This window comes from Salvelinus sp. IW2-2015, linkage group LG1, assembly GCF_002910315.2.
Source record: "Salvelinus sp. IW2-2015 linkage group LG1, ASM291031v2, whole genome shotgun sequence".
Taxonomy (NCBI): Eukaryota; Metazoa; Chordata; class Actinopteri; order Salmoniformes; family Salmonidae; genus Salvelinus; species Salvelinus sp. IW2-2015.
Window position 1 is genome coordinate 25,011,106 of NC_036838.1, and position 13,627 is coordinate 25,024,732.

At 39.7% G+C, this 13,627-nt stretch overlaps 1 protein-coding gene and 1 long non-coding RNA gene across 4 annotated transcripts in view; both read left to right on the forward strand.

Annotated features, from left to right (window-relative positions):
* Nucleotides 1-938: 938 nt before the first annotated feature.
* LOC111963518 (mucin-13-like) overlaps nucleotides 939-13,627 on the forward strand; it is an 83,372-nt gene continuing 70,683 nt past the window's right edge. For 2 of the 3 annotated variants that reach the window (XM_070443448.1, XM_023987026.3), the window contains exons 1-6: nucleotides 939-1,212; nucleotides 1,548-1,574; nucleotides 3,622-3,909; nucleotides 4,182-4,463; nucleotides 9,423-9,479; nucleotides 10,031-10,093. In XM_070443448.1, the coding sequence (XP_070299549.1) occupies nucleotides 1,176-1,212; nucleotides 1,548-1,574; nucleotides 3,622-3,909; nucleotides 4,182-4,463; nucleotides 9,423-9,479; nucleotides 10,031-10,093 (754 nt within the window). In that variant the 5' untranslated portion in view covers nucleotides 939-1,175. The other variant, XM_070443446.1, reaches the window with a different exon arrangement.
* On the forward strand, nucleotides 11,648-13,609 carry LOC111963529 (uncharacterized). The gene is made up of 4 exons (XR_002877254.3): nucleotides 11,648-11,700; nucleotides 12,349-12,415; nucleotides 12,798-12,838; nucleotides 13,078-13,609. It is a non-coding gene; the product is annotated as an uncharacterized lncRNA (long non-coding RNA).

Below are 13,627 nucleotides of genomic sequence, written 5' to 3' on the forward strand. Positions count from 1 at the left end.
AGGTATTGACCGAGCTAAAGCTGGCTGGTGACCGAGCTAAAGGTGAAGACCGCTAGCCGTGGCTAACAGTGACTACTAGCTAGGAGCTAGTTAGCTGGTTAGCTTCTGATGAAGGTTCCYGTTATAACGTATAGAAATAGCAGATCCGTACTACATTGGGTGGGGCGGGTTGCAGGAAAGTATATTTAGATCGTAGGTTGAAAGTGAGTTTAAAATATATACGAAAAAACGATGAGACCAACTATTTACATMGGACAAGACGGGACAAGACAAACACACGTCCGACTGTTACGCCATCTTGGATTCTTGGAATACTTCAACTTCAACCTCACCAGGTCCACTGTCACGATCGTGTGCTAAATAAAGAAAACAAATAATACTAAGGCCAGGGCGTGACATCCACAGATGGATATTTCTCTGTTATGTAGCCGTAATCTAACCAAGTAGCTTTTCCCGACACTTTTTCATATTTTTTGGGCACGTCAGAAGATGAAGTTACTTCTTCGGCGGCTGCCGCTTTTCAAGGTAAACTGATCAGTCCGAGTAGTGTGAACTCGCTTCTTCTTCTCTCCTCCGTTCCTTCCTTCCTTCCATCCTTTCCTTTCATTTACTGTGCTTATCAGTTTACCTTCACTGCTCTGGCATATTATTCAACATGACTCACCAAACATAAATGAAATATGAAAACCCTTCTACATTTTAGAGATCATCAAACTCTCAAGCACAAATGCAGGGTTTTTGTAGTTAAACTTTGTGCAGCTGTCAAAAACTTAAATATCATATAATATAATTTTCATGAAATCACAAGTCCAATACAGCAAACAGAAGTAGAGGATAAATAATTTTTCTCAGACAGACAAGTTAGTTTGTTGGTTTTAAAAATCAAATTGTCGGCAATAATGATACAAAATAAAAACTGTTAGACAGATAGCTTGAGAACCTAAAAATAATTACAGATAAATGATTCTGAATGTTCAGCCTCCTTCTCCTCTGCAACATGACATTAGCCCACAGTTGCCACATGAGACATCTGTGGTTTTCCTGTGAACAATCTCCGCATCTGCTTTTCTATTGAAACATTTAATCTTTGTCCCAGTCACTGCCACCATCTTCTGTGAAGCCAGACTAACAGTATGCATGTAGCTCTCTAAATAATTACATTGTTCATCCCTGATATGGCTGGTCATCTGTTTTTGCTCATCCTCCTTTTCGGTGAGTTATTTTTCCGCTTCATCTGTTTGTGCTACAGGATATTCCATTCTTCTTTCCCCTCTTTTAGTCTTTTACTTTAGGAACTCTTAATATTTCAACATGTAATGGTTATAATAAGTGTGTCTTATTCCACTGATCATCCTATTGATTTATATTTCTCTGTCATTATTTTACATTTTGTTCAGATAAGAATGACCACTGCTTGATAACATGGCTGTGAATGCATTACAGACTGTTCCGCTTCACCAACTTGTGTAAAGTGTTCCCATCTCATGTTTTCTTATTTTTCATAATGGCAAAAAGATTATGATAATGACCCATTTTGTTATGTCCAGATACCTTCCAGTACATCAAAGCCAAAGGTCAGTATCATTATTATGAATTTAAAGCTGCAATATGTAACTTTTTGGGCTACAAGACAAAACAACAGGTTACCAAAATATTCAAATATTAATTGACATATTTTCAATAAAAACGTTATTTTGATGAATTCATCCATACAATTTCATCCTTCCACGAGATGCTGTATACACTGGGTATACAAAACATTAACATTACATAGACTGACCAGGCAAATCCAGGTGAAAGCTATGATCCCTTATTGATATCACTTGTTAAAGCCACTTAAATCAGTAAATAGATGAAGGCGAGGAGACATGTTAAAGAAATGCATTGTGTATGTGTGCCATTCAGAGGGGGAAAGGGCAAGACAAAATATTTAAGTGCCGTTGAACGGGGTATGGTAGAAGGTGCCAGAACTGCAACAGTGCTGGGTTTTTCACGCTCAACAGTTTCCTGTGTGTATCAAGAATGGTCCACCACCTTAAGGACTTCCTGCCAACTTGACACAACTGTGGGAAGGATTGGAGTCAACATGGGTCAGCATCCCCGTGGAATGAGACAGAAAGCAAGATTAATACAAATCTCCGCTGTTGAAAACCAAATGCTAGTCTAAAATAAATGGAATATAATATCTAAATGCTTTTTACAGTGGAGATCAAGTTTATAAATTGTCTGGCTGGGCTGATGAGATAGTGGATTGAGCAGTCAAATGGAATAATGAATAGACACATTTTTTTTGTTTGCAAACGTTGCGCGCATCGCCCTTGTGCGGCAACGTTTACAAACACAAAAAATTGTCTATTCACTATTCCATTTGACTGCTCAATTCTCTATGGTGACAGAACAGAACGCCAACAAAAAAAGCCTCTATTTACATGTTGCRTATGAGTGAATTTCACACTACTTTTGGATTATATATTTTGAGTGTAAGGCTCGTATGAATGTCCTGCTTAATATAATGTTTGTGTCATCATTGCAAATCAACTGCATTATACTTAAATTACTTCAACTTCAACCAGTAAAATGTCTCTTTGGCTATCTTTTGCTACAGCCTATGGCCATGTCAGTGAGCGTTTAGCATTCTAGCTAACAACTTGCTGCATCCAAAATAGTTATTTTACAAAGATCACAACCAAATATAATCTTAGTGACTGTTCAAGCAAGAATCAAAATATCATTGTCAGCGTAGGAGAGCTCCCAAAAAGTTATTTTGTTTAGAAGTTAAAAACCCCCGAAATCTAGGCTATGTTGAATGGGAGCAGAAGGTGTGGCTTTCTTACTGCAGTCAAGAGTCACGCGCATCAGTACGTGACGTCAGTGTGTCGTTCACTGGAAAGTATGGAACGCCATTTGGTTCTTTGCATTTCAAACAAGATACACGTGAAATAACACTGTTTGATGTGTCAAATAACACTATTTGAAGCGTAAAATCAGCTTGCTGACCAATCAGGACCTGGATATGACTGTACGTCACATAATCATTTAACACGTTCGTTACTTTTTTACGTAGTTTTTACAGATTGATTACACTATCACATGTATTTCATAAGTCACAGCGATTCACCGATATGTATGATGCTGGTAAAGTTTTGTCTTGTGCACCTGCCGCTGCAGCACAAGCACAGACACACTTCCCCAAGCTCTGGGACAGTTCTGGACAGAAAAAAATCCATCACTTCCATTGTTTGGCTGTGCCCATATAGCAATGTTCCAAAATGGGCATATGTTCTGGTGGAAGGATGAAAATAAAACACATTTACTCAGAACAATAATACGTCTTTAATGAAAGACATGTCCTTCATCTTTTGTTTAAATGTTGGCAACCGTTTTACAAAAGCTAAATGCCCATCGAAGCTGAGGATTATTGTGTGATAACTCCCTCCTAAGGGCTGTTCCTGGCACGTTCTCATTGTTTATTTCTTAAATAGACAACAGTGTCTTAATTGTTTTTCTCTTTCAAACTCATATAATATTAAGTGGTACGTTATCTGTATGAGTAGTTAAACATTGAAAATTAATTTATAATTCAATTAAAAAAGACACTCCATCATCCCTCTGATCTCACAGATCTTCCTCGGCCCAGTCTAACAGTGATTCCTGCAGTCATCAAAGAGAGAGACTCTGTTCAGCTGAACTGTCAGACTCCTCCATCTGTCTCTGAGTGTTACTTCAAAATAGAGGGGCAAGTGGAATTCACCCTACCATCACTCTGTCAACAGACACTCACAGGAACACTACTGGTGAYGTGGACAGGTCAGAGTTCACCAGCTGAGGTCAAAATACAATGTCAGTACAGTGGTACAGGTTCACAGTTTAGATCCTTATACAGTGAGCCTTCAACAGTCACAATTCAGGGTAAGAAGACTATTTCAATGTTTGTAAACAATGTACTGTTGTGCCATCATTACCATGTTCCTCTTGGGATATGTTATCATACTGTGTGTTGTCATTAGCTATTARATGAAGCAATCAAGGAATATATTATATCTCCTTAATTTCCCATATTGTCGCCGCATAAAGTAATCGACTGAAGATCCTTAAGTCTGAAGTAACAAGGAGGGACTAGGCTATCAGTACATTTCTCAAAACCACAAAATGCTAAATCCTTAATTCCCCTATTCTCACAGACATTCCTCAGVTGACAGTGAGTTCTACAGTCATCAGAGAGACAGAATCAGTTCAGCTGAGTTGTGAGACTCCTCCATCTCTCCGTGTGTCTCACTGTTACTTCTACATAGAGGGGGAGAAGAATCTTCCAGACTCATCGTGTACGCAGACAATAACAGCAACTGAGCTGCTCAAGAGGTCTGGTCCAACATTTCCAGCTGTGGTCAAAGTGACGTGTACCTACACTGTATGGAAGTCTCACACATCTCCTTTAAGTGACCCTGTCTCAGTCACTGTTCAGGGTAAGTTGGTGGTTTAAACAATGATACACTTCACTGTTATACCGTATTAATTATGCTCGTTCTGAAAATGAGATTTTCTGTCGTATTTCTTAAACGTCTTCATTTCACATAATGACAGGATTTACTGAACTTTGTACAAACATAAATGCTGATATAGTTTAACATTTTATTAATGGATTTTCCATACTGTTAGTATGTATGGATTACCTGTAATGTTTTTTAAATGCAACGTTCAAAGAGACCCACCTCCTCCCAGGCTGACAGTCAGCTCTACAGTCATCAGAGAGAGACTCAGTTCAGCTGAGCTGTCAGACTCCTCCATCTGTCACTGTGTCTCACTATTACTTCTACACAGAGGAGAGAGATCCTAAACACTCACCCTGTATGCGGTCACTCACGGGGACTGAGCTGCTCTCGTGGGCAGGTCAAAGTTCATCTGCTGAGATCAAACTGAGATGTTTTTACACAGTAGAAACTTACTATCCATCGATGCACAGTGGTTCTGTCTCTCTTACTATTCTTGGTAAGACATTTTATATTCAGATTATCTTGAATGATTCTGTTTAAATCACAATCTCATCCAATGTCATTTTAAAAATAGTTGTTGTGAAGACAATAAATATTTGAAATGTACATGTCAAAAGTAGAGTTCTAAGATCCCACGGCAAACAACCACAGAGACAGGCCAAAGTACAATCAAAGGTTCTTTATAAACTCAGCTTTACACAGTAATACACAGTATCACTACGGCCCTATATATAAATAGGCTGGGATTTAGGGCTGTAGGCTAACTAGAAGCAACGGGCTAAACTAACACAGCAGTTGATTCCTGATCGGTGGCCAATGTTCATTCAGGTCCTTCCGAACAGGGTTTGTTCGTTCGGTTCTACCCGAACAGGGTTCGGCTCTTCCTCCCGAGCAGGGATCGTTAGTCGATGGCTGGTCTGGTAGTCGATTGCTGGTTTGGTGTTCAATGGCAGGTCGCCTTCTGTCCCTCGCTCCTCACCGGCCTGGTTGTGTGGTAGAGTTGGATGTAGCCTCTCAGCTGCGTCAGGCGTGTCCCCCGTGTCTGTAGTCGTAGGGGACAGAAAACATACAATTAGAGGATGTACTGGCCAACAATTGGGGTCACACTCACACGTTCAAAACAAGCACTTTCCTTAATTAGTGCTGTAGAGAGCTTTGTGATTTGTGTCTTTCCTACAGCAGGGTACCAGTCTAGTTCTGGTTCACTCTAGTTCTGGGGCGTGTTTAGCAATTTGTTTGGGGAGGGCGGAGGTGATAGAGAATTGGCAACAGCTGTCTCAATGTCACTTTAGTCCATGCTAATCTGTGGAATCACAGCACACCATACAAGCAAGCAAAATAGTCCATGCGATTCAATTTGATTTCACACGTGAGAATGTAAGTGAAAGGTAATTAACCTCTCTGGTACAAGTGGGACGCTAGCTTCCCACCTTGACAACAGCCAGTGAAATTGCAGGGCGCCAAATTCAAAACAACAGAAATCCCATAATTAAAATTCCTCAAACATACAAGTATTATCCACCATTTTAAAGATAAACGTCTTGTAAATCCAACCACAGTGTCCGATTTCCAAAAGGTGTTTACCGAGAAAGCACACCATGCGATTATGTTAGGTCAGCACCTAGTCACAGAAAACCATACAGCCATTTTTCCAGCCAAAGAGAGGAGTCACAAAAAGCAGAAATAGAGATAAAATTAATCAGTAACCTTTGATCTTCATCAGATGGCACTCATATGACTTCATGTTACACAATACATGTATGTTTTGTTCAATAAAGTTCATATTTCTATCCAAAAGTCTCAGTTTACATTGGCGCGTTATGGTCAGAAATGCATTGTCTCAAACAAATGTCCGGTGAAAGTGCAGAGAGCCACATCAAATTACAGAAATACTCACCATAAACATTGATAAACGATACAAGTTTTAAACATACGAATAATGATAAACTTCTCCTTAATGCAACCGCTGTGTCAGATTTCAAAAAGGCTTTACGGAGAAAGCACACTTTGCAATTATGTTAGGTCTGCACCTAGCCACAGAAACCTATATAGCCATTTTCCAGCCATGGAGAGTGTCAGAAAAGTCAGAAATAACATTAAAATTAATCACTTACCTTTGATGATCTTCATCTGGTGGCACTCCCAGGTCTCCATGTTAGACAATAAATGTTTGTTTTGTTCAATAATGTCCCTCTTTATGACCAAATACCTCCTTTTTGTTCACACGTTTTGTCCAATAATCCGAATGCTTAAGGTGCGTGCACTAATTCCAGACAAAATGTTTTAAAAAAGTACAATAAAAGTTAGTAGAAACATGCAAAACTATGTTTAAAAACAATCCTCTGGTTGTATAGGAAAGGAGAAACAAGAAAGGCGCGTTCCCGATCAGGCGCATGGCTGATGAATGGACATTTCAGCTGTTCACTGATTGAAAGTGCTGTATCTCCCCATTTTTCAGAGTAAAAGCCTGAAACAATGCCTAAAGACTGGCCACATGTAGAGGAAGCCACGGAGCTCGTGAACTGGGTCCTAAGTATTTGTATGGTGGATAGGCTTTCAATGGAAAAACAGCCTTTCAAAATAATGGTACTTCCTGGTTGGATTTTCCTCAGGTTTTCACCTGCCATATCAGTTATGTTATACCCACAGACATTACTTTAACAGTTTTTCTATCCACATCTGCTAATTATATGCATATCCTATCTTCTGGGCCTGAGTAGCAGGCAGATTATTTTGGGCACGCTTTTCATCCAAAATTCACAATGCTGCCCCCTACCCTAGTGAAGTTAAGAGAATTAAGTGAAAGGCAATCGTTGTAAAGACACAGCACACATTATTAAATGGCACTCATAAATAGGAATGAGATAAGACATGCTGATACGTAATATAAAGAGAATGACAGGCTCTAATTTAGTAAGAGTCAGTGTCACTTGTGACATATAAACTCAGCAAAAAAATAAATGTCCCTTTTTCAGGACCCTGTCTTTCAAAGATAATACATAAAAATCCGAATAACTTGCAGATCTTCATTGTAAAGGATTTAAACACTGTTTACCATGCTTGTTCAATGAACTATAAACAATTCATGAACATGCACCTGTGGAACAGTCATTAAGACACTAACAGCTTACAGACGTTGGGCAATTAAGGTCACAGTTATGAAAACTTAGGACACTAAAGAGGCCTTTCTAGTGACTCTAAAAACACCAAAAGAAACATGCCCAGGGTCCCTGCTCATCTGTGTGAACGTGCCTTAGGCATGCTGCAAGAAGGCATGAGGACTGCAGATGTGGCCAGGGCAAAAAATTGCAAGTTCCGTACTGTGAGACGCCTAAGACAGCGCTACAGGGAGACAAGACGGACAGCTGATCATCCTCGCAGTGGCAGACCATGTGTAACAACACCTGCACAGGATCGGTACATCCAAACATCACACCTGCGGGACAGGTACAGGAAGGTAAAAACAACTGCCAGGGTTACACCAGGAACGCACAATCCCTGCATCTGTGCTCAGACTGTCCGCAATAGGCTGAGAGAGGCTGGACTGAGGGCTTGTAGGCTTGTCCTCACCAGACATCACCGGCAACAATGTCGCCTATGGGCACAAACCCACGGTCGCTGGACCAGACAGGATTGGCAAAAAGTGCTCTTCATTGACGAGTCGCGGTTTTGTCTTACCAGGGGTGATGGTCGGATTCGCGTTTATCGTGAAGGAACGAGCGTTACACCGAGGCCTGTACTCTGGAGCGGGATCGATTTGGAGGTGGAGGGTTTGTCATGGTCTGGGGCGGTGTGTCACAGCATCATCGGACTGAGCTTGTTGTCATTGCAGGCAATCTCAACGCTGTGCGTTACAGGGAAGACATCCTCCTCCATCATGTGGTACCCTTCCTGCAGGCTCATCCTGACATAACCCTCCAGCATGACAATGCCACCAGCCATACTGCTCGTTCTGTGCGTGATTTCCTNCCACCAGCCATACTGCTCGTTCTGTGCGTGATTTCCTCCAAGACAGGAATGTTAGTGTTCTGCCATGGCCAGCGAAGAGCATGGATCTCAATCCCATTGAGCACGTCTGGGACCTGTTGGATCGGAGGGTGAGGGCTAGGGCCATTCCCCCCAGAAATGTCCGGGAACTTGCAGGTGCCTTGGTGGAAGAGTGGGGTAACATCTCACAGCAAGAACTGGCAAGTATGGTGCATTCCATGAGGAGGAGATGCACTGCAGTACTTAATTCAGCTGGTGGCCACACCAGATACTGACTGTTACTTTTGATTTTGAACCCCCCTTTGTTCAGGGACACATTATTCAATTTCTTTTAGTCACATGTCTATGGAACTTGTTCAGTTTATGTCTCAGTTGTTGAATCTTGTCATGTTCATACAAATATTTACACATGTTAAGTTTGCTGAAAATAAATGCAGTTGACATTGAGAGGACGTTTCTTTTTTTGCTGAATTTACATTACATTCAAATAGAGTGATGCATAAAGGAGTCTCTGTCCTTTCCTAACAGATCCAAAACCAGACATTACAGTCTATTTTGATTGGTTCTTCATCGTCATCTGTTTGATCCCTGGATCCGTCAGTCCTGACACCACCTGTAAACTGTATGTTGGAGAGGAGAGTCAGCAATTATTCACAGAAAAGATCTGGAAAGAAAAAAGCAAAGGTTCCAAACAGGGGTTTTGTAGATTCACAGTAACTGAGAGGGATATTATCAGAACTCTACAGTCAGTGAGGCGTAAGGAGGTGAGCTGTGACTACAGAGTGAGCTCAGGACCAGAATCTCTCTCTCCACGCAGTGATGGGAAAAGCTTTGGCTGCAGGTCTTCATGATCTGACTCACTTTAATTTTAGCATCTTCTTAGTATGATTATATAAATTCTGACAAAAAAACGAAATACCACATTTCAATCCCAAATTATTTCAGATCTGTTGGGAGTTCACATCAGTAATCCAACAACTATACAGACACCTTCAATAGCAGGTAGGCTACACATTTGTCCTTTTATAGTGGCACTGCTTTTATTTGAAAGCAAAGCAGGTTTCAGCAATAAGAATAGTTGTGTTCATGTGTAAATGAAGCGGTTCTGTTAGTTAATTAAGCTGTTCTATAGATATGACACCAGCCTCAACACCAATGCCTGGGATCATCAGCACAAGTAATAGAATGTCTGTGTTCATGTAGTCGAGTGTTTAGATCGTATCTATGCGCTGTTATGCTTCTGCTGTTAGATAACATGGAGACTTCATTCTAGGAAGCTGTCAACAACAATCAACACCTTATCTGTCCTGAAAGACTTGATCACCTTATGAATTGGTCTTATCATCTCTATAATGAGGAGAAATATAATCTACCAGGGCTAGAAGCAATCTGTCCGTAGTGATTTTTATAGTCCTACTTTGCCCATTTTGAAAAGTCAGGTAGTAAAGGTAAAGTAAGTAAAATAAAGGTATTTCAAAAGGCCAACAACATCATGATGATCATTAATACGATCATGAATAAAATGCTAATTTCATTAATATGTGTTTTCTCAGTGGGTTTGACTCCAGGTCCTAGATCTACTTTGCCTCCCAGCACGACAGTGAGTCCTACAGAAGGTGTGCTGGGCCTCTAAATGACCATCTCTGCAAATACCAATTGTACAGTCAAGAGTTTAGATTATGGGCCTGTAAAATTAAGTGACCCAAATGTGAATGTAAAACCTTATTCTTGTGTAGTCATATTGCCTTCCCGCAATTGTTCGACTTTAACGTCTACCTTTCCCCAGACACCACAGGACACCAACTACCAGTAAGTAGATCCACCATTCTAAACTTAGTTTGCAATACAATATCTTTGTTCACATTCATTCTAAAGTCTGACCGGTTAACTAATACATTCATAGCTTGCTTGTTAATTTCAGTCCAGATTTTACCATTATCCATCTGATTGTAGTAATGTGTAGTTGTACTTCTCTCTTTTCGCTTATGAAATACCTTAGTATATATTACAAATTACATTTGTTCTTGTGTAATATGAGTAATCTCTTCTCACCAGGTTTTGACCCCTCCTTGACCCCTAGCACGGCTGAATCCTTATCAGTGTCTCTTAGTTCACTTTATCTAGTTAGCAAAATTATAGTAAAACAAATAAGAGCTTACTTCTCATGTTTTTTTTCCATCACATAAGTTTCTCATTACAAAAAGAGGTTGATATCTTGATGATAAAATCAACCCATTTAGATGTATTTTTTTGTAAATCAGATCAATGATTTGCTTTGCATCCGGTCGACTGTTTGCTGTACTTTGACCACTGACACCCCACGAGTCCAACTGAAATAAGTATAGCCAATAGTTTCATTAGTTTGCTAAATATTTGTGTCTATTAAAGCATAAACCAGTTCAAATATAGCCAAATGTAATTCGTCAAAGGTTTAGGATTAATCAAACAATTTGTCTTTTCTTAGAAATATTTCATAACTCTGTTATTAAACTGTCCTTCTCTCTTGCATGTGCCCAGGGTCAAAGCTCCACAGAAAATGATGTGGAATCAACAGTCAAGAAGCATTCTGGGTAAGTATCCTTTCGCTGTCTTTTCTCACACATATGAAAACAGAGCTGTGCACATTATCTTAGAACAATATGTGGTCCAAGAGCTAATGACCTCTCCCGATGTCATCATGTCACCAAATAGTGGCGATATATGGCAGGCAGCAGTGGCTTCTGGAGTGGGCGTGCCCTGGTAGGATTGACAGCTGTCTGTCTCTGCAGGAGGATCAGAGTACATTTAATACTGCAAACAAATAATTTGCAAATTTACCATGCTGACTATAATGTAAGTAATTTGGCATGGTTAATTTATCAACTAATTTGATATATTTATAGGTTAGACCATATTCAATAAATTAATTAGCCTCATTTGTTTTCAGAAAAAACATTCTCAGAGTAAGAATTCCCTTGTGAATATAATACAGATTGTATCAACCCTTTAGTTCTGTATTGTCGATTGAGATGTTCTTACCACATCCTTTATACTTTTATGTTGTACAGACCTACAGCCAGACAGGATGATCACAGACAATGTATGTTCCAACAAAATACATCAACTAGACACTACACAACTTACATAAATATATACACGCATGTACAAACACTGTAATTCCATTTTCATTGTGTTTCTGTTGTAGATAATTGTGTCTATAGGCGCGGTGAACAGCGGAGTCATGGTGAATATTCTACATTACACAGTGGTATCTGCACAATATACCCCTCTGACAGAGGAGGCTGGTGGGAGAGTTATAGGAGGACAGGCTCATTTAATGATTGCTAAGGATTAATAGGACGGAGTCAAACACATCAAAAACTACATGTTTGACTCCATTCTATTCATTCCATTTCAACGATTACAAGAGCCTGTCCCCTATAACTCCTCTCACCAGCATCCTCTGCCCTCTGACTGTCTGATCTGAGGATCAATACCTTAATGTTACATTAATAGTGCTTCAACATATGAATGTTCAAAGTATCAAACCAACAGCTATATTTATTTACAGATTTATATGGTCTTTTTTTATTATTACCAAATAAGATGTTTTTAACCAAAAACAGTTTCTGAATACATTAAATCATGTTAAACCTTGTAAATGTGTTCGTAAGTAGGTACATAGTTTATGTAAAATCAAATAACCTACATCTTGCATTGGACATGTGTAGACCTCAGAATGACACAAAACCCACAAACACTTCCTGTGATACAAAGGAGGGTGCAGTTCATGTCACGAGTTAGAAAGTAGAATAGACAGACAGTTTGTTACGACTGGAGGATAAAACGTCTCTCTCTTCTCTCTCTTCTTCTCTCTCTCTCTCTACTACAGGTGGATTCAGGAGATGCTGGAATCGATTCTCAGATCCCTTCTGTACTGTCCACGTTCATGCCCTCAGGTTTGTCCCTCAGATCTCGGGACCATCTGCAAGTGCACAGCTACTGTACATGCTTGAACTTTGGGCCTAACCTTATCAACCATATCAAAATGCATATATGACACTCACAACAGAAATGAATGTGTCAGAGCATCTGTGGAGCGTGAGAATAGAGCTGTAGATCTGCAGGGTGGTTTGAGTCATAAGGAGAAGTATGAAATGACATCAAGCCTTGTTACTTGCACTTKTTCTGTTTGGCTGTTACTAACGCAACAGGGCAAACTCGACTAAGTAACACACATGCAATGTAGACATGTAAAATACACATGACCCCCCTCAAACACACACTCATACATACATACACAACCTCTTACTCATGGAATTGTCTCTCTCTGATGTGCAGGTCCTGTTGATGTGGATACACAGGCATTTGCAAATGAACATGTAAGTACAGCACAAATGTCCTATTCATTGTATTATATTATATTGTTATATTATTATTATATGTAGCATTGTTTTTACAGACAGACTGACTAGAGGATAAAAGTATCTCTCTTTCTCTCAATGTGTTTCATGACTTTCAGTTTAAGATTGGTGTTACATCCTCATAAACAAARCTTATGAATTACATTTACTGTACTGTAGATTCGACGCCCTAAAGTGAATCTGTTTCTTTCCTCTAGTCTGATACGTACCACGTATACAGCTCAATCCCCGACAGACCAGCAACCTCAGCCCAGCCGGCGGATGGGTTGTACAGTCTTCTGCAGACAAACTGACACTACAACTCTATGTCTCACACAAATAAAAAAATTCTCACACGACATCTTTGTTTATCACACATCCAGATACTGTAAATAAGTTGCTTAACAGGTGATATTTCTTACTGTATTACACATGTTCAACTGGTTTCTGTGACATGTCTATCCATAAAAATCTGTTACCTGTGTTAATTCTTATTATTATTATTTTTTTGGAGGGTCTGGGTCATACTCCCCTTTGAGCATTTTTCTTATTTCTTCCCCCTAGTAAATGCTATCTACTGTAATTATGTTATTATATTGACTGTGTGATACCTCCTTCCATAACGGTTGGATACAATTAATTTCCTATTGGGCAAAACATAATCCAAAACAAACTGCAAATGCATCCAACAGGTTCGTTTGAGTCATAAGCTTGATGTATGTATTGGGTGCAAGGAATATAGGACCAAAATACAAATGTGTGACTACT